Source organism: Mercenaria mercenaria, chromosome 15 (genome assembly GCF_021730395.1).
Source record: "Mercenaria mercenaria strain notata chromosome 15, MADL_Memer_1, whole genome shotgun sequence".
Taxonomy (NCBI): domain Eukaryota; kingdom Metazoa; phylum Mollusca; class Bivalvia; order Venerida; family Veneridae; genus Mercenaria; species Mercenaria mercenaria.
The window spans coordinates 51,153,753-51,175,200 of NC_069375.1; the positions used below are offsets into that span (position 1 = coordinate 51,153,753).

The 21,448-nt window shown below is 36.6% G+C and overlaps 1 protein-coding gene across 2 annotated transcripts in view; it reads left to right on the forward strand.

Moving 5' to 3' along the window:
* The window catches only part of LOC123554364 (kinesin-associated protein 3-like), a 259,985-nt gene that overhangs the window by 35,455 nt on the left and 203,082 nt on the right, over positions 1-21,448 (forward strand). For both annotated transcript variants that reach the window (XR_008367194.1, XM_045344464.2), the window contains exon 2: positions 15,890-16,021. Coding sequence is in view for 1 of the 2 variants with exons in the window: in XM_045344464.2 (XP_045200399.1) it covers positions 15,890-16,021 (132 nt within the window). In the remaining variant the exon portion in view is untranslated. The remainder of the gene's footprint in view (positions 1-15,889; positions 16,022-21,448) is intronic.

The window sequence follows — 21,448 nt, forward strand, 5'->3', positions numbered from 1 at the left end:
TGAAAATTGGTCAGAATGTTCACCTTGATGATATCTAGGTCAAGTTCGAAAGTGGGTCACGTGCCTTCAAAAACTAGGTCAGTAGGTCAAATAATAGAAAAACCTTGTGACCTCGCTAAAGACAATATTTTTCATGGGATGTGTATGAAAATTGGTCTGATTGCTCATCTTGATGATATCTAGGTCAGGTTCGAAACAGGGTCATGTGCGGTCAAAAACTAGGTCAGTAGGTCTAAAAATAGAAAAAACTTGTGACCTCTCTAGAGGCATGTACTTATGAATGGATCTCCATAAAAATTGGTCAGAATGTTCACCTTGATGATATCTAGGTCAAGTTTGAAACTGAGTCATGTGCCGTAAAAAACTAGGTCAGTAGGTCAAATAATGAAAAAACCTTGTGACCTCTCTAGAGGCCATACTTTTCATGGGATCTGTATGAAAGTTGGTCTGAATGTTCATCTTGATGATATCTAGGTTAAGTTTGAAACTGGGTCAACTGCGGTCAAAAACTAGGTCAGTAGGTCTAAAATTATTAAAATCTTTTGACCTCTCTAGAGGCCATATTTTTCAATGGCTCTTCATGAAAATTGATCTGAATGTTCACCTTGATGATATCTAGGTCAATTTCGAAACTGGGTCACGTGCGGTCAAAAACTAGGCCAGTAGGTATAAAAATAGAAAAACCTTGTGACCTCTCTAGAGGCCATATTTTTCATGAGATCTTCATGAAAATTAGTGAGAATGTTCACCTTGATGATATCTAGGTAAAGTTCAAAAGAGCATCACATACCTTCGAAAACTAGGTCAATAGGTCAAATAATAGAAAAACCTTGTGACCTCTCTAGAGACCATATTTTTCAATGGATCTTCATGAAAATTGGTCAGAATTTTTATCTTGATAATATCTAGGTCAAGTTCAAAACTGGGTCACATGAGCTCAAAAACTAGGTCACTATGTCAAATAATAGAAAAAACAACGTCATACTCAAAACTGGGTCATGTGGGAAGAGGTGAGCGATTCAGGACCATCATGGTCCTCTTGTTCATATTTTTCTTCAATAAAAGGTATTGTCATTGCAGATTTTAATATCAGATACTTTCCAAGCTGTTAAATTATCTTTCCATCATCACAATTTATCAAATATATTTTTTAAACTGGAGAATTGGGCAATGTTTATGAGTGTATCAGTATCCGGACATAACATTTTGGATATCTGCAATTTGACCAGCGGGAGTTTAAGACAGGGATGAGAATCTTAAAATTAATTTTCAATTGTTAGTTTTGACTAGTGTAAGGAAGATGAGCTTGTCAAATCGCACTGTGCTATGTGTAGCCTGGCAAAATTTGATAATGCATATATGCAAGGGGTCATGACACACAAGCCAAAACAAAAACTCACACCACACATGCCTGTTGTAATACTAATGGTCATTCAGTATTATCTATAAATGTTTCAAACTACTGTATAAAAACATGCTCATTGTGTGTGTTTGTATTTAATGTTTGGCATTTTGTACTTGAAGGTAAGATATGTGTTCTTTTGAGATGTAATTCCTTTGTGTTGTACCATCAAAACTGTAATATACGGTGTAATTAATGACTGTTTTGACCCGCAGCCTCACTTCTCCCTGTTCTGAGAAAACTTCTCCCTATTTTCACTGGAGGGAGAAGTCACTTCTCCCAATTTTTCTCAGATAGCTTGAACCCTGGTCTGAAAGAGAAAACAACAAGGATTTTAACAACTCAGAATTTATATAAGTATCATTATTTCTTCATTCATGGCGGTAAAATAATTCCTCTGTTACCTGAAATAAAAGGAATTTTATATTATAGCATAAAAAGACTATTTTGAAATAATCTGAACTAAAAAATGGAAACTTGAAAGAAATTTACCTACCTAAGTTGAAAGCTAACAAAATTATGGCGATTGTGGTTCATCCACGAGTGCGCAAATTTCCCGTGCGCTCAACAAATTTTCAACCTTGTATAAAAACGTTTTGTGCGTTTTAATTTGCTTTTGTAAGTTAATTATTCATTTTAGATATGATTGAATTCTGTCATAAACCCTAAAAATACGATTTATTAAAGAAATACGGGTGTATATTAGAGAATTTTAGGACATGGAAATTCATTCACGAATGCGCAAATTTACAGTGCCCTCGCAGATTTTCAATCGTGTACAAGACGTAAATATACGGTAATGTGCAAAAGTATTTTAATTTCCTTTTGAAAATTAATTATTTATGATATATATGTTTGAATTCAGTTACTTCAAAAATGCCATTTGTTGAAGAAATATGGGTGTATTTCGGTTATGGTAATTTCCCGAGCGGTTGCCAAATTTCAATCTCGTATAAAATCGTTTTGCATTAAAGTATTTTATTTTTCTTTTGTAAACTTATCATTTATATTAAACACGAATGATTTCTGCAAAAAAAAAAAACCTACAAAAATACCATTTATTAATAAAATACGGGTGTATTTCGGTTATGGAAAGTTCCCGCGTGGTCGCCGAACTTCAATCCCGTATAAAATCATTTTGCATGAACGTATTTTATTTTCCTTTCGTATGTTAATTATTTATGATATATATGACTGAATTATGTCAAAAACACTTCAAAAATACCTTTAAATTAAAAAATACAGGTGTATTCCGGTTATGCAAAGTGTATTCTGGTGTATTCCGGTTTTTAGGTGGATTCCAGTTAAATGTGTGACCCATTTAAATGGCATGTTTATAAATTCTTAAAATACAGTTTTTGATGAATTTTTGTTGTTTGTTATATATTGAAAAACATTTTTGATAGATGATGTCAATTGTTGGCGATCCTTCAGATTTACGTCATTTGATATGTAATTATCTTTCACATTTAGTATAGGCTGCCTTAGAATAAAGAGTTCATATGTTCAAACAAACAATTATCTAGAACCAATCAAGTTTATTGACTAGTAAGCAAATTGGCTGAGTAATTATGTAGTAATTAATTATCCCCCGCCGATGAAATCGGGAGGGGGGTATTGAAATGGCGTTGTCCGTCCGTCAGTCCGTCCGTCAGTCCGTCAGTCCGTCCGTCCGTCCGTCCGCAGCCATTTCTCAGTAACTACTTGGTAGAATTTCATGAAACTTGAAATAAACATGAACCAACATACTGCGATGATGCCGTCAAGTTTTTTTTGATTGGTCAATTTCCTCAGAGTTATTGCCCTTGATTTAATAAAAAATGTCCGTCTGCAGCTATTTCTCAGTAACTAACAGGTGAATTTCATCAATTTGAAGTAGACATGAACCAAGATACTGTGCTGATGCCCGTCTAAGTTTTTTTTTTTGATAGTCAGTTTCCGTCAAGTTATTCCCTTGATTTATGAAAAATGTCCGTCGTGCAGCCATTTCTCAGTAACTAGCAGGTAGAATTTCATCAAACTTGAAACAGACATGAACCAAGATACTGCACGATGCCTTCAAGTTTTTTCGATTGGTCAATTTTCCATATAGTTATTGCCCTTTAATATGTTTAAAAATCCACAGATCTGTACATAACAAACCAACCAATTGGAAGAATTTCATTAAACTCTTTCATTCTTTTCCATGAACATTATTATAACATGTGATGTTGTGTACTACACTGGTCACCACCTTACCTTGGTCCCCCCCCCACCCCACCCACCCACCCCCCACCATTTTTTTTTTTTTTTTTTTTATTTTTCATTTTCTATCAATATTTATAATCAACATGTAAACTGTTGTGTCCCACCCCCCCCCCCCCCTAGCCCCACCCAAACAAACCATTCATTTTCTTTTAATTAGATTTGACTAATAAAATTATTCTTCTTGGTAACATTCTTAACTTTTTGCTGGATATATTTTTTTGCCGTTCCTCAACTCTGACCCTTTCGGCGGGGGATTCCAATTCATCGAATTTGCTTGTTAATTATAGGATCACCTAAAATTATCACTTCAAAAGGCCCACGAAAAGGATCAAAAGCCAGTGTGTTCAGTAGAGCCGCATCATTTAATGTACTTTGATGCTCTTTGTTTTGTCCTTTTGTTTTTAGCTCACCTGTGACATAGTGACGAGGTGAGCTTTTGTGATCACTCGTCGTCAGTCCGTGCGTCAACAATTTCTTGTCTGCACGATAGTGGTTTCATTTATGATTTTATTTTAACCAAACTTGCATACAACTTGTATCACCATAAGATCTCGGTTCCTTTCTTGAACTGGCCAGTTCCCATTATGGGTTCCAGAGTTATGGCCCCTGAAAGGGCCAAAATTAGCTATTTTGACCTTGTCTGCACAATAGCAGCTTTATTTATAACTTGATTTTTACCAAACTGGCACACAACTTGTATCACCATAAGATCTTGGTTCCTTTCTTGAACTGGCCAGATTCCAGTATGGGTTCCAGAGTTATGGCCCCTGAAAGGGTCAGAATTAGCTATTTTGACCTTGTCTGCACAATAGCAGCTTCATTTATGATTTTATTTCAACCAGACTTGCACACAACTTGTATCGCCATAAGATCTTGGTTCCTTTTTTCAACTGGCGAGATTCCGTTATGGATTCCAGAGTTATGGCCCCTGAAAGGGCCAGAATCAACTATTTTGACCTTGTCTGCACAATAGCAGCTTCATTAATGATTTGAATTTAATCAAACTTGCACAAAACTTGTGTCACCATAAGATCTTGGTTCCTTTTTTAAACCGGCCAGATCCCTTAATGGGTTCCAGAGTTATGGCCCCTGAAAGGGCCAAAATTAGCTATTTTGAACTTGTCTGCACAATAGCAGCTTCATTTATGATTTGATTTTAACCAAACTTGCACACAACTTGTATTAACACAAGATCTTGGATCCTTTCTTGAACTGGCCAGATTCCATCATGGGTTCCAGAGTTATGGCCCGTTAAAGGTCCAATATTGGCTATTTTGGCTTTTGCAGCCATATAGAGACTTCATTTATGGTTTTATTTGATACAAACTTCCAAAATATCTTCAACAACAATAATTCTTGGATTCCATGACAAATCAGATCCAATCGTAGGTTCCAGAGTTATTTTATATCTGATTACCTCCCCTGATTGTAATCAAAATGGATTTATATCAGTAAGTACTTATAGGACTTATTTGAAATTTCATTATTGTCATTAGTTGGACTGAGGCAATCAGGGTAGATAACTATGGACTGATTTTATGTCAAATTACCTCCCTTTATTTATCCCCCCGCCAAAGGCAAAGGGGATATTAGAAATGCTCTCCGTCGGTCCGTGCGTCTGCAACGATCTTTGTCCGGAGCATAACTCCAAAAGTACTGGAGGGATTTTCTTCAAACTTCATACACTGATAGAACACATTGGGAGGAAGTGCATTGTGCAAGAACAATAACTCTGCGTTGCCTATTTTTTGAGTTATTCCCCTTTATCATATTTTCTTAAAAAATTTTGTCCGGAGCATAACTCCAAAAGTACCGGAGGGATTTTCTTCAAACTTCATACACTGATAGAACACATTGGGAGGAAGTGCAGTGTGCAAGAACAATAACTCTACCCTGCCTATTTTTTGAGTTATTCCCCTTTATCATATTTTCTTTAAAAAATTTGTCCGGAGCATAACTCCAAAAGTACTGGAGGGATTTTCTTTAAACTTCATACACTGATAGAACACATTGGGAGGAAGTGCAATGTGCAAGAACAATAACTCTACCATGCCTACTTTTTGAGTTATTCCCCTTTATCATATTTTCTTAAAAAAATTTGTCCGTCCGTGCGTCCGCAACGATCTTTGTCCGGAGCATAACTCCAAAAGTACTGGGGGGATTTTCTTCAAACTTCATACACTGATAGAACACATTGGGAGGAAGTGCAGTGTGCAAGAATAATAACTCTACCTTGCCTATTTTTTGAGTTATTCCCCTTTATCATATTTTCTTAAAAAAATTTGTCCGGAGCATAACTCCAAAAGTACTGGAGGGATTTTCTTCAAACTTCATACACTGATAGAACACATTGGGAGGAAGTGCAGTGATAAGAACAATAACTCTACCCTGCTTATTTTTTGAGTTATTCCCCTTTATCATATTTTCTTTAAAAAATTTGTCGGAGCATCACTCCAAAAGTACTGGAGGGATTTTCTTCAAACTTCATACACTGATAGAACACATTGGGAGGAAGTGCAATGTGCAAGAACAATAACTCTACCTTGCCTACTTTTTGAGTTATTCCCCTTTATCATATTTTCTTAAAAAATTTGTCTGTCCGTGCGTCCGCAACGATCTTTGTCCGGAGCATAACTCCAAAAGTACTGGAGGGATTTTCTTCAAACTTCATACACTGATAGAACACATTGGGAGGAAGTGCAGTGTGCAAGAACAATAACTCTACCTTGCCTATTTTTTGAGTTATTCCCCTTTATCATATTTTCTTAAAAAAATTTGTCCGGAGCATAACTCCAAAAGTACTGGAGGGATTTTCTTCAAACTTCATACACTGATAGAACACACTGGGAGGAAATGCAGTGTGCAAGAACAATAACTCTACCCTGCCTATTTTTTGAGTTATTCCCCTTTATCATATTTTCTTTAAAAAAATTTGTCCGGAGCATAACTCCAAAAGTACTGGAGGGATTTTCTTCAAACTTCATACACTGATAGAACACATTGGGAGGAAGTGCATTGTGCAAGAACAATAACTCTACCTTGCCTACTTTTTGAGTTATTCCCCTTTATCATATTTTCTTAAAAAAATTTGTCCGCAGCATATCTTTTTCATGCATGGAGAGATTTTGATATATCTTGGCACAAATGTTCACCACCATGAGGTGGAGTGTCATGCGCAAGAACCAGGTCCCTAGTTCTAAGGTCAAGGTCACACTTAGAGGTCAAAGGATACAAGAATGAAAACCTTGTCCGGAGCACTTCTTCTTCATGCATAGAGGGATTTTGATATAACTTGGCACAAATGTTCACCACCACAAGACAGAGTGTCATGCGCAAGATCCAGGTCCCTAGGTCTAAGGTCAAGGTCACACTTAGAGGCCAAAGGTCAGATACAAGAATGACTTTGTCGGAAGCATTTCTTCTTCATGCATGGAAGGATTTTGATGTAACTTGGCACAATTATACACCATCATGAGACAAAGTGTCATGCGCAGTTCCCTTCTTTAGAATTACTTCCCTTTGTTGTTACTTTAAATAGCTTTTATTGTAACTTTTTCATTACTAGTCGTAGGGAAAAATCGAGACCACTTTTCAGTAGTACAACATGCATGCTACATCCAATTTTGAGGTGTATTTTGACCAATCTCTACCTAGTAAAGATTTTTGGGTGGACTTTTTTTTTTTTTTTTTTTAAGATTAACTTCCATTAGTTGTTACTATAAATAACTTATGTTGTAACATTTTTAGCCCACCATCTGCGTCTGTGGTCCGTCCGTCCGTCATTCCATCAGTCCGTCCGTTAACAATTTCTCGTTATCGCATCTCCTCAGAAACTACCAGGGGGATTTTGACGAAACTTTGTCAGAATGATGTATTGGTACCCTAGTTGTGTCCCCCTGAAAATCAGACTGATTCAACAATTTTTTAGTAAGTTATGGCCCTTTGTTTATTTCTATAATTTACATAGATTTATATAGGGAAAAACTTTGAAAGTCTTCTTGTCCAAAACCACAGAGCCTAAGGCTTTGATATTTGGTATGAAGCATCATCTAGTGGTCCGCTTCCAAGATGATTCAAATTATTTCCCTGGGGTCTAATATGGCCCCGCCCCGGGGGTCACATGTTTTATATAGACTTATATAGGGAAAAACTTTGAAAAACCTCTGGTCCAAAACCACAGGGCCTAGGGCTTTGATATTTTGTATGTGACATCATCTAGTGGTCTTCTAATAAGATTGTTCAAATTATCCCCCTAGGGCCAAATATGGCCCCACCCCAGGAGGGTCACATGGTTAACATAGACTTATATAGGGAAAAACTTTGAAAATCTTCTTGTCCAAACCACAAAGCCTAGGGCTTTGATATTTGTAGTGTAGCATCATCTAGTGATTCTCTACCAAGTTTGTTAAAATTATCCCCCTAGGGTCAAATATGGCCCCGCCCTGGGGGTCACATGGGCTTCAAATTTGGATAAAATTTGACCTTGATTTTGACCTAGTGACCTACTTTCACATTTCTCAAGCTACAGCCTTCAGATTTGGACCACTGCATGGTTTTGTGTACCGAAACAAACTTTGACCTTTACATTGACCTAGTGACCTACTTTCTTATTTTTGAAGGTACAGGCTTCAAATTTGGACCACATGCATAGTTTTGTATTCCGAAATAAAGTTTGACCTTGATTTTGACCTAGTGACCTACTTTCACATTTCTCAAGCTACAGCCTTCAAATTTGGACCACTTGCATAGTTTTGTGAAATGAACTTTGACCTTAAGATTGACCTTGCGACCTACTTTCACATTTCTGTAGCTACAGGCTTCAAATTTAGACCACGTGCATAGGATTGTGTACCGAAACAAACTTTGACTTTGATATTGACCTAGTGACCTACTTTCACATTTTTGAAGGTACAGGCTTCAAATTTGGACCACATGCATAGATTTATGTTCTGAAGTAAAATTTGACCTTGATTTTGACCTAATGACCTCCTTTTACATTTCTCAAGCTACAGCCTTCAAATTTGGACTACTTGCATAGTTTTGTGTGTACTGAAATAAACTTTGACCTTTAGATTGACCTAGTGACATACTTTCAAATTTCTCAAACTACAGCCTTCAAGCTTGATGCACATGCATAGTTTTGTGTACAAAGAACTTTGTCCTTGAAATTGATCTAGTGACCTACTTTCACATTTCTCAAGCTACAGCTTTCGAATTTGGACCACATGCACAGTGTTGTGTACGGAAATGAAATTTGACCTTGAGCTAGTCAGTAAGTCTTGAAATTTGGAACACTCAAAAATGGCACATTGGTGGGCGCCAAGATCACTCTGTGATCTCTTGTTATAATTTACCACAGGGAAAAAATAAGACCACTTTTCTGTGGTACAACCTGGTTGTTACTTTCCAATTTTAGGTGTATTTTAAGACATCTCTACCTGGTAAGGAGTTTTTTTGTGGACTTAGAAAAACAAAAGACTTACAATGATTACTAAACAACCACAAAATTAAAATTCCATTTACAAATACAGCTGCTAGAGTAAAAAAATTTGCTGGGACGGGCATATATTGTGACATTCTGGCACTCTTGTTCCCTGTTAGCTTTCCATTCCTTCTTTTTACAGTAGCCATATAGAAAAACATCATACAACTATACTGTTCATGAAAATTAATAAAATTTAGCAGCTTCTCCCAAAATGGATACTTTCAGACACTAACTTGCCAGGAACTTTAGCCTTCAATTATAATATGCCCGGTGGGGGGATTGGCCATGTCTAACATGGCTCTTGTTTCAAATTAAAATGGGTATATCTCCGTAACTAATGGAGATACTGATCTGAAATTTCATTTATGTCAACAGATTTATTTGGCAGATCCTTCTTTTGTTCACTTGCAATAATTTTTTTTAATTACTTCCCTTTTACATTACTATAAATAGCTTATTTTTAGTAACTTTTTTATTATTGGCTGTAGGGAAAAACCGAGACCACTTTTCTGTGGTACGACATGGATGGTACCTCTAATTTTTAGGTGTATTTTGACATATCTGTACCTTGTAAGAATTTTTTTTTTCTTTTTGGTTAAATTTCTTCCCTTTGTTGTTCCTGTCCTTTAGACTTAAATATTTTTTCTGAGGACCTTCTTGTCCTCAAGTGCAATGATAACAGGTGAGCGGTATAGGGCCATCATGGCCCTCTTGTTTAGCTCACCTGTCACATAGAGACAAGGTGAGCTTTTGTGATCACCCTTTGTCCGTCGTGTGCGTGCGTGCGTCCGTCAACAATTTCTTATCGGCACGATAGTGGTTTCATTTATGATTTTATTATGCCCCCCTTCGAAGAAGGAGGGGTATATTGTTTTGCAGATGTCGGTCGGTTGGTCGGTCGGAATGTAGACCAATCCGTTTCCGGATGATAACTCAAGAACGCTTGGGCCTAGGATCATGAAAGTTGATAGGAAGGTTGGTCATCACCAGCAGATGACCCCTATTAATTTTGATATCTGTATGTCAAAGGTCAAGGTCACAGTAACCCTGAATAATAAAACGGTTTCTGGATGATAACTCAATACCACTTGGGCTTAGGATCATGAAAGTTGATAGGGTGGTGTTGGGAAAATTGATAGTGAGGTTGGTCATGACCAGCAGATGACACTATTGATTTTGAGGTCATTAGGTCAAAGGTCAAAGTCACATTGGCCAGGAACAGTTAAACGGTTTCTGATCTTCTTGTCCAAAACCACTGGGCCTAGGGCTTTTATATTTGGTATGTAGCAAAATCTAGTGGTCCTCTACCAAGATTGTTCAGATTATTTCCAAGGGGTCAGTTAGAGCCCCACCCCAGGGGTCACATGGTTTATATAGACTTAATTAGGAAAAAACTTTGAAAAACCTCTTGTCCAAACCACAAAGACTAGGGCTTTGATATTTGTATTGTAGCATCATCTAGTGGTTTTCTACCTAGTTTGTTCAAATTATCCCTCTAGGGTCAAATATGGCCCAGCCCCGGGGGGTCACATGGTTCATATAGACTTATATAGGGAACAACTTAAAATCTTCATGACCATAACCTACATCATTCAAATTTGGACCACATGTATAGTTTTCAGTGGCAAGATGAACCTTGACATGAGTTGACCTTGATCTTGACCTAGTGACCTACTTTCACATTTCTGTAGCTACAGCCTTCAAATTTGAACCACATGATATTTTTGTGTACGGAAATGAACTTTGATCTTGAGATTGACCTTGTGACCTTCTTTCACATTTCTGAAGGTACAGGCTTCAAATTTGGACCACTTGCATAGTTTTGTGTTCCGAAATAAAATTTGACCTTGATTTCGACCTAGTGACCTACTTTCACATTTCTCAAGCTACAGCCTTCGAATTTGAACCACATGCATAGTTTTGTGAAATGAACTTTGATCTCGAGATTGACCTAGTGACCTTCTTTCACATTTTTGAAGGTACAGGCTTCAAATTTGAACTTTGATCTTGAGATTGACCTAGTGACCTACTTTCACATTTCTGAAGCTACAGGCTTCAAATTCGGACCACGTGCATATTTTTGTGTTCTGAATTGAAAGGGGTAAGTTCATTAATGGTCAAAATTTGCCCAATCTCAGAAACATAAATTACACACATGTGATAGAGCAATATATATTCTGTTCAAATACCCGACTCATTTCCAGCTGAAAGACATCATAATGGTTGCTATGGCAACAATGCTAACTACCTTAAAGTCCGTTTTCATTGCAAAATTGGCATTTAATAATGTGTTACTAAACAACAAACAATGCTTTTATAAACATTAACAACACAACAATGATGAATTACAAGTTGCTTCGATTTCCATCCTGTCTTAGGCTATGTTGCTATGGTAACCATGCATATTTGACACAAAACATTGTTTTAGTCCTCAATATGACAACAGTAGATGCTCTATACAAAATTAAGCAGACTATAACTTGTCAAGAAATAATTATCAGAATAATTTGTAAAATAGTAGACAGTCAAATAATTTGATGTTGTCATGGTAACAACAATGTCAGTATCATTAAATATTTCACTTAGAGCTAAATGATCCTGGGACCTTCAGTACGTGGAGCGAGCGCTCTACCGCTGAGCCACATTGACTACAAACAGTTACACATGTAAAAGTAATATATATTTCTAATTGGCCTTACCTATAGCAGTCGTCTGTCATTTCCGACGGAAAACAATTTATGTGCGTTTTTATATGGAGTTCGTTATCGGGATATACATTTTATGACATATTGTAAGATATTTATGTCTCCCACCACACAGTGGTGTGGGAGACATATTGATTTACTCCAGTCTGTGTGTGTGTGTGTGTGTATCTGTCTGTGTGTCTGTCACAAAGCTTGTCCACACTCTAAGTCGAACATTTCTCATCCGATTTTCACCAAACTTGAACAAAATGTGTTTGACCATAAGACCTCGGCCAAGTTCTTCTTGTTAGAAACTGTTTGCCGGATTTCAAAAATATTTTTTAGAAATTATCTCTAGATGACCCTCTACCAAAATTGCCTAAGCCGTTCTGTTTCGGTAAAAAACATGGCCGCCAGGGGGCGGAGCTTATTTTCCCTTTATGGCTGTATTGTAAATTTCAAAAATCTTCTTCTTCAAAACCACTGGGCAGATTTACACTAAACTTCACAGATATGATCCTTGGGTGGCCCCCTATCAAAAGTCTGCAAAGAATTAAAATCCATCCGTGCATCCAGCCGTCATCAACATATGGGTTTAAACAACAATGAATGGAATTTGATGAAACTTGGCCATGATGTTCCTTTGGTGGTTCTCTACCAAAGTTGTTCAAACAGTTCCGCTTGGTTGCACATAGGGGCTGCCAGAGCAAAAAATAGAAAAAACTTCAAACGACATCTCCTTCTAAACCGATGGTCCGATTTTGAAATAATTTCACACAAATGGTCCTTATGTCACCCTCTACCAAGATTATTCAAATAATACTGATTCGTCAAAAAACATGGCCGCTGGAGGGCGTGGTCACTTTTCCCTATATGTATATAGTGGAAACTTTAAAAGTCTTCTTGTATGAAACTACTTGCCCGATTTTAGGATGATTTTACACAAATGGTCCTTGTGTGACCCTCTACCAAGATTGTTCAAATTATTTTGATTCGTCAAAAAAACATGGCCGCCAGAGGGCGTGGTCACTTTTCCCAGTATGTATATAGTGGAAACTTTAAAAATCTTCCTGTTTGAAACTGCTAGCCCGATTTTAGAATTATTTTACACAAATGGTCCTTGTGTGACCCTCTACCAGGATTGTTCAAATTATTTTGATTTGTCAAAAAAACATGTCAGCCAGAGTGCGTGGTCACTTTTCCCTATATGTATATAGTGGACTCTTTAAAAATCTTCTTGTTTGAAACTGCTAGCCCGATTTTAGAATAATTTTACACAAATGGTTCTTGTGTGACCCTCTACCAAGATTGTTCAAATTATTCCGATTCATCAAAAAACATGGCTGTCAGGGGGAGTGGTCACTTTTCTTCTCTAAATCAATAACAGCCAGAGCCTTGATATTTGGCGTGTCATATCAGATTTGTAATGTCTACCATAATTGTTCAAATTATTGCCCTAGGTTCAAAAGTGTGTGTGACATGTATATAATATAGGCTAACATAGAAGAAATCTAATTCTGTAATTATAGAAACACACTTGAAGCCTTGTACACAGGTGAGCGCTTTAGGGTCAATGACCCTCTTGTTATATGAGTTATATAAGAAAAAATACTTAAAAATTTATCTGATCATATTTCCTAGACTGTTTAATTATAATTACCTCATGACTCCAAGTAATTAGGGTCACTCGGCTGTGACCTTGATCTACTGACCTACTTTCTTGTTTTTTAGCTCACCTGTAACATAGTTTTTGTGATCGCGCAGCGTCTGTCGTCCGTGCATGTGTACGTAAACGTTTGCTTGTGACCACTCTAGAGGTCACATTTTTCGTGAGATCTTTATTAAAGTTGGTCAGAATGTTCATCTTGATGATATCTAGGTCAAGTTCAAAACTGGGTCACGTGCGATCCAAAACTAGGTCAGTAGGTCTGAAGATAGAAAATCCTTGTGACCTCCCTAGAGGCCATATTTTTCAATGGATCTTCATGAAAATTGGTCAGAATATTCACCTTGATAATATCTAGGTCAAGTTCGAAACTGGGTCATGTGCGATCAAAAACTAGGTCAGTAGGTCTAAAAATAGAGAAACCTTGTGACCTCTCTAGAGGCCATACTTTTCAATGGATCTTCATGAAAATTGATGAGAATGTTCACCTTGATGATATCTAGGTCAAATTCGAAACTGGGTCAACTGTGGTCAAAAACTAGGTCAGTAGGTGTAAAAATAGAAAAACCTTGTGACCGCCCTAGAGGCCATATTTTTCAGTGGATCTTCATGAAAATTTGTCAGAATGTTCACCTTGATGATATCTAGTTCAAGTTCGAACTGAGGTCATGTGCCGTCAAAAACTAGGTCAGTAGGTCAAATAATAGAAAAACATTGTGACCTCTCTAGAGGTGATATTTTTCATGGGATCTGTATGAAAGTTGGTCTGAATATTCATCTTGATGATATCTAGGTCAAGTTCGAAACTTGGTCAACTGCGATCAAAAACTAGGTCAGTAGGTCTACGTCGTCCGTGTGTCCATGCGTAAACTTTTTCTTGTGACCACCCTAGTTTAAGATCCAGCCTTGAAATTTGGATGACATGTACAGTTTTGCACACCAACTTTTAAACTGTCTTTCAGTGACCATAAATGTGACCTACTGATATACTTTCTAATATTTTAGCATCAGTTTGCCATTTGAAACATGTGGTTCAATATACTCAGGTGAGCAATTCAGGGTCATCATGACCATCTTGTTTTAGGATACAGCCTTGAAATTTTCCGCGTGTTCCTTTTTACTGACTGCCACGACGGGTGTCCATATCAGATATTTCAGGTGTTCAGGTGTGGTCATTGCCGGAGGCAGCGAACACTGCATGTTGTGAGGGACGGACGCGATGGTGCATGGTGGTCGGCCGCGAGGAACCCTGGTGTTCATTCAGTACCTATTGAAAGAAAGATAAATGCACAAAATGTCTATACATGTACTTACTAATTATTTAGAATGTATATCTCGTCTGTATGCTCATTACGTTAATCAGTTGTGACGGTGATGATATATGATAGTAGATATCATATTGTTTTGCATTTTCTGTAAAATCTAATTAGAGTTGTACATTCTTTGTTTAGTTTCAACAGTTTTATTTCTATTTTCAGGTCATTTCAAGCATATAAATCTTTGATCCTGTTGTTCATTTTTAAATTAATTGTTACGTAATTTTTATGTATATGCGCCTACTCTAACAATTACATTACAAATGATGTTTTACTAACACCTGTTTCTTACTCTGTTTTAATTATTACGGTACCTAATACGCACTTTTGTTTTGCTTGTTTGACAGTTTTCAAATGTTTAGAAATTATTTGTAAGTTTCTTTACACTGTTCAACTATTAACAACTTTTCCACTAACCCCCACCACCTATAATTATTAAATGTACAAAAATCGAAACATGGAGAGGTCTGTTGTTATAACCAACGGCAGTAGTATTTACCGTTTTCCCTTTCTATATATCTCAAGTTGAAGAGTCACCAAAATGATGCATTCCGGTTAGAAAATTTGCTGTTAGAATAGAAAAATGTCTATACCCCACCCACCTGGTTTATTATAAGCACATTTCATTCAAGTCACCCATAAAACATGTTCGTTCACCGCTTTCGACCTAGCACTTCAAGGAGTGAATCACCAGAACAAGTGAAAGAATCGTCATTACATGCCTGTTAGTGCTTGTTAGTGCTTAAACGTTAAAATTCTTCCTTTTTGGAAAATGAACACATAAATATAATATTAAGAACTCGAATGAAAAAATATAAATTCAGACATTTCAGAGCCTGTCACGGATGTACAGACATGATATAAATTCAAGCTCTGAAGCAAAGTTTGACAGTCTATAACAATAGGAATGGGTAATATTCATAGTAGTGTAATTTTTAGAGCAGACCTCAGTCTTAATTGATATGTTCCTAAGTTATGAAAATGTGTGGAAGTTTTATTATCCCAGGTTAAAATAAGTAAGCGGACTATGCATGTTTAGTATTCTGTACCAATATATTGTATTCTCAGTGTTACATTATCTGATTACAGAAAAGTAAAGGGAGGCAGTATAGATGTCCACCCGACAGAGAAAGCACTTGTGGTTAACTATGAACTGGAGGCAACCATCTTAGGTGAGATGGGAGATCCCATGTTAGGAGAGAGGAAAGAGTGCCAGAAAATGTAAGACATAGTGTTTATGTTCTGGCTTATTTGGTAAATGTTCAGATATATGCTGTGTGTAAGTGGTTGTGTATTCAACTCAGTTTAACACAGTGCAAATTGTTAATAGTCCAATTAGAGGTAATTAGCAAGTGTTGATATAAAAGATTGGGGGACTTGAATTTCGCGTTGAGGTTAGATTTAAGTGAAGTCTGATTCTGAAACTCCAAAGCGGCTATTTTGTGAGAGCCTTGTATAGACATTGAAAGTGGCTTTATTGCTGCTAGGTGCCCTTATTATTATGTGAAAACAGCAGGTGATAGTTCTTTAATTTTTGTTAAAGGTTTTACATTTCAACATTTATATTTCCAAGGTTTGTTTAATTAAACGCACTTGTAGGTAAGGCTCTATGGGTAGGATAGTGTGTAGTATTTCTTTCATAAATAGTATATGATGGCACCATTAACCGCGGGGTTTGAACCTCTATATGCAGCTCGTCTGGGCGTACCATGTGATGCTTTAAGCACTGGTATTCGCAATAGGGGTAAAATGACCACAAGGGGAGGGGTTCGGTCATGACTGTTTGTTACAATAAGGCTGTTATTATTATTATTGTCATTATTAATATTGTTATAATAATTATTATTATTATTATGTACAACGCCATTGAATATATCATTGTATAAAGATAGGCGTTTAATCAAATTGTTCAGTTTCAGTTTCAGTGCCCTTTTACCAATTTTAGATGCCGCACACTAACAGTTTTGAAATCTACCTTACAAAATTTCATTTGTTATTTTAATTTTGATATTTAATACCATAATAAGATTGTGCGTTGCTGCAACAATTCAAAATAAATTTATTATGTGTTAGAGAAATTCCATAAGTGCCAAGTTTCTTGGTAATATCCAGGGTTGTCAATAAGAACCGGCCGCCGGCCGAAATGGACGGTTCAAATTCGCAAAAAAAAAAAAAAAAAAAAAAAAAAAAAATTCGGGCCTAAAAACATTAACCCGTCGATTATAGTTTTTTTTTCACGATTCTGTCACGAAAATATAATTTGTATAAAGAACTCTCCATCCAGTCTAAAAATCGATATTACTCACGGCCGTTTCCGTTCATAATACACAGCGTGTCATCACGGGCGATGGTTTCATACACTGCCACGTGCCTGTCGATCTTTGACTTGAGTTAAAACACGCAATAAACCAATGACAGCTGTGGATGTAGAACGCATGGCGTTTTTTATCGGCAAAACTATTTAAGCTCCGCCTTTACAAATGATGATATACGTACGTCATAATTAACGAAATCAAAGCTAACGTCAAAGAGACGAAAATAATGTTTCACGGACTGAATTATTATAACAGGCCTCGACCTTAACATTTTTCAGCAGTTGCCAGCAGGTCCACCAACTGCTAAAATCTAGTAGACCTGCTCAGACTTTAGTGGACCTCCAATTCCATCACATAAATTGTGATGTTGTAGAAGTCATAACTTCATATGACTCAAAGAAACAGGACTTATTTCTAAAATAATTAAAAATGGAAGACAGTAGCAATCTGTTATCCCGAAAAATAATTATTTTGAAAAGTGTCCCAAAATATGGACACAATAATCATCATCCTCCCGACCAGTGTTGAAAGTGAAAAAAAAATCAACACTTATCGGTAATTATTCTGATGATAAACTAAGTAATTGGCCGTTTTCATCATCAGTTAACACCCCCTCAAAGAGCTAAAAGGAGTGTGTCGGTTATTGTGGCATCTGCAGTGGAGATCAAAGCGGTATAGTTTCCCCGAGATTGTCATGGCATTATGTCATGTTTTCGCGCCATGTGACACATCATTGTCTGATCGTACTTTCTCGAATCCTTTAATTGTTGAGAAGAAATCAGTAAAAAAGCTTTTTCTTTAATTTTTTAAAAGCGACTGTGCAATATCCCGAATAAACTGACATGTAAATGTGTCAAACCGTGAACGATGATAGTGGATGTCCTACCTCTGTGACCTATTTGCCCTCAAGAAATTTACATTATTGTTTGAGAAGAATATCTAACAACAACAAAGTGTTGTGTCAAAAAAAAATATGTACAAAGAATCATTTAAAACTTATTAAAAACCGCAACGACATCATACTGCTTCATTTTAAAAGCATATTTCTATTTACGTTCATGAGGTCACGTAACTTATTCTGCCGCGCTAACAGAAATCTGTTTGCCAAAAATCGTTTTACTCCATGTATTTAAATTGCTGCCGCTTTTTCATTATTTAAGGTTTTTTAATTGTGTTTTTTGTACTTTCTGGTCAAAAGTCTGAATTTTATTACCATAGTATGTACCGTTTATTTACTTTAAGAAGGAAATAAATGATCAAGATCGCGCTGTTTGAAATTTTACAAAACATTATATGAAAATTTTATCGTTTTTAAAGAATTTTGCCTACATTCCTGTAGATATCTTACAGGCTGTCTAGCGTCCCTAAAATTCCTACTTTTTCCTAATTTTTTTCAGTTTGGCTAAAATTCCTATTTTTTTTAAAAAATCAAAGGAAATTCCTAAAAAGGCCCTATTTTTTCACAAAAATTCCTAATTTTTTAACTTTTTTGCAATGATCAAAAGGAGAAAATGTTTTAAATGTTGTTTAAAAGTTCTTCTAATTCAGAAAAAAACAGTTTAGCACAGTTCAAAGCAGTTTACCAGTGGTAGACGTCTTTTCTGTAAATAAAGCACTATTTGTGAGTTACTTTTATGTCAATCACATAAAGGTAAGCACATTACATGGTCTTTAAAGACCATATTTTAATTTGAAAATTCCTAAATTTAGCCCTAAAATTTCCTTAAAATTGTACCAAATTCCTAATTTTAGCCCTATTTTTTTGTACAAATTGCCCTAAAATTAGCCCTAATTTTTTGTCAGGGTATGCTAGACAGCCTGAATTCTTATTAAAATTGTTATAGAATTCAAACTGTATTGGTTCTCAAGCAATGTTGAAAATTTGAAGTGATTATATTAAAAAATGAATGCACTACGCGCGTTTTTAGCTCACATGTCACAAAGTGACAGTGTGAGCTTTTGTGATCGCGCAGCGTCCGTCGTCCGTCGTCCGTGCGTCCGTCCGTCCGTGCGTCCGTGCGTAAACTTTTGCTTGTGACCTCTCTAGAGGTCACATTTTTCATGGGATCTTTATGAAAGTTGGTCAGAATGTTCATCTTGATGATATCTAGGTCAAGTTCGAAACTGGGTCACATGCAGTCAAAAACTAGGTCAGTAGGTCTAAAAATAGAAAAACCTTGTGACCTCTCTAGGGGCCATATTTTTCATAAGATCTTCATGAAAATTGGTCAGAATGTTTACCTTGATGATATCTAGGTCAAGTTCGAAACTGGGTCACGTGCCATCAAAAACTAGGTCAGTAGGTCAAATAATAGAAAAACCTTGTGACCTCTCTAGAGGCCATATTTTTTACGGGATCTGTATGAAAGTTGGTCTGAATGTTCATCTTGATGATATCTAGGTCAAGTTCGAAACTGGGTCAGCTGCGGTCAAAAACTAGGTCATTAGGTCTAAAAATAGAAAAACCTTGTGACCTCTCTAGAGGTCATACTTTTGAATGGATCTTCATGAAAATTGGTCAGAATGTTCACCTTGATGATATCTAGGTCAAGTTCGAAACTGGGTCACGTGCCATCAATAACTAGGTCAGTAGGTCAAATAATTTAAAAACCTTGTGACCTCTCTAGAGGCCATATTTTTTATGGGATCTGTATGAAGATTGGTCTGAATGTTCATCTTGATGATATCTAGGCCAAGTTCGAAACTGGGTCAACTGTGGTTAAAAACTAGGTCAGTAGGTCTAAAAATAGAAAAACCTTGTGACCTCTCTAGAGGCCATATTTTTCACAAGATCTTCATGAAAATTGGTCTGAATGTTCACTTTGATGATATCTAGGTCAAGTACGAAACTGGGTCATGTGCCTTCAAAAACTAGGTCAGTAGGTCAAATAATAGAAAAACCTTGTGACCTCTCTAGAGGCCATATTTTTCATGGGATCTGTATGAAAGTTGGTCTGAATGTTCATCTTGATGATATCTAGGTCAGGTTTGAAACTGGGTCAGCTGCGGTCAAAAACTAGGTCATTAGGTCTAAAAATAGAAAAACCTTGTGACTTGTCTAGAGGCCATACTTTTGAATGGATCTTCATGAAAATTGGTCAGAATGTTCACCTTGATGATATCTAGGTCAAGTTTGAAACTGGGTCACGTGCCATCAATAACTAGGTCAGTAGGTCAAATAATGAAAAAAAACCTTGTGACCTCTCTTGAGGCCATATTTTTCATGGGATCTGTATGAAGGTTGGTCTGAATGTTCGTCTTTATGATATCTAGGTCAGGTTCAAAACTGGGTCACATGAGCTCAAAAACTAGGTCACTATGTCAAATAATAGAAAAAAAAGGACGTCATACTCAGTTCAAAACTGGGTCATGTTGGGACAGGTGAGCGATTCAGGACCATCATGGTCCTCTTGTTTCTGTCAAAAGTAACCGCGATGTAAATTAGATATTACGATAGGGCGCACGTGCTTGTGAAATGGAAAATTACCAGCATGACGTTTTGATATTTTTACGATTCGCGGGTAAATTCCAGTCAATCCAGGTAATTTTGCCGGATGTAATTTCTCAATATGGTAAAGTTACCACGTAAAAACCACTCGCCCGATTGGTTGAGTAGTCCATTCGTGCTATCCTGACTTTAACTCGCCAATGCTTATAACTGTAGAATGCAAAATCAACTTTCGTTTTGTGAATTCGCCGATATGGGTACGATTTCCCCCCTATTTTTCACTTTTAAGGGTTTTATTTTATTTGCAGACCGTGACTGAAAATTGGTTGACCGTCGGTCTACCCAACTTTTGATAGTGGACCTGTCGATATTTTGGTTGCGTCGGTCCAACGGTCCACCGCTAAGGTCGAGGCCCGATTAATATTAGAGATCTGCGTGAAAATATATTCATCAGTTATCGTAGTGTCAAAGTTATATTTTGTAGCAAAAATTTCGGAAGAAAGAGTGATGGGACATCCGCGATAATTTCCAAGAATTTTGAAATCATGAGTGTCGATGGTCCCGATTTAAAAGAAAAGACAACAAAAAACAAAACAAAGAAATTATCCACAAGCTCCTTTACATTTAATAATCCAAAATCGCTCATAACTACTCGTCTAAACAACAATTTTCGGATATTTTCACACCTATTTACCCCTGTCGAGTGCTGTTTATTGCATTGTATAACAAAGCCAGGTGTTGATTATAATGTGTGACAATTGAGACAGATATTTAATTTCTATAAAAAAATTATTAATCACAATCAAATTTAGATCAGAAAATATATATTGGCTTTTACCTTTTTTCTATAAATTTTTGAAATCGAAAGTACAGTAGTTGTCGCGG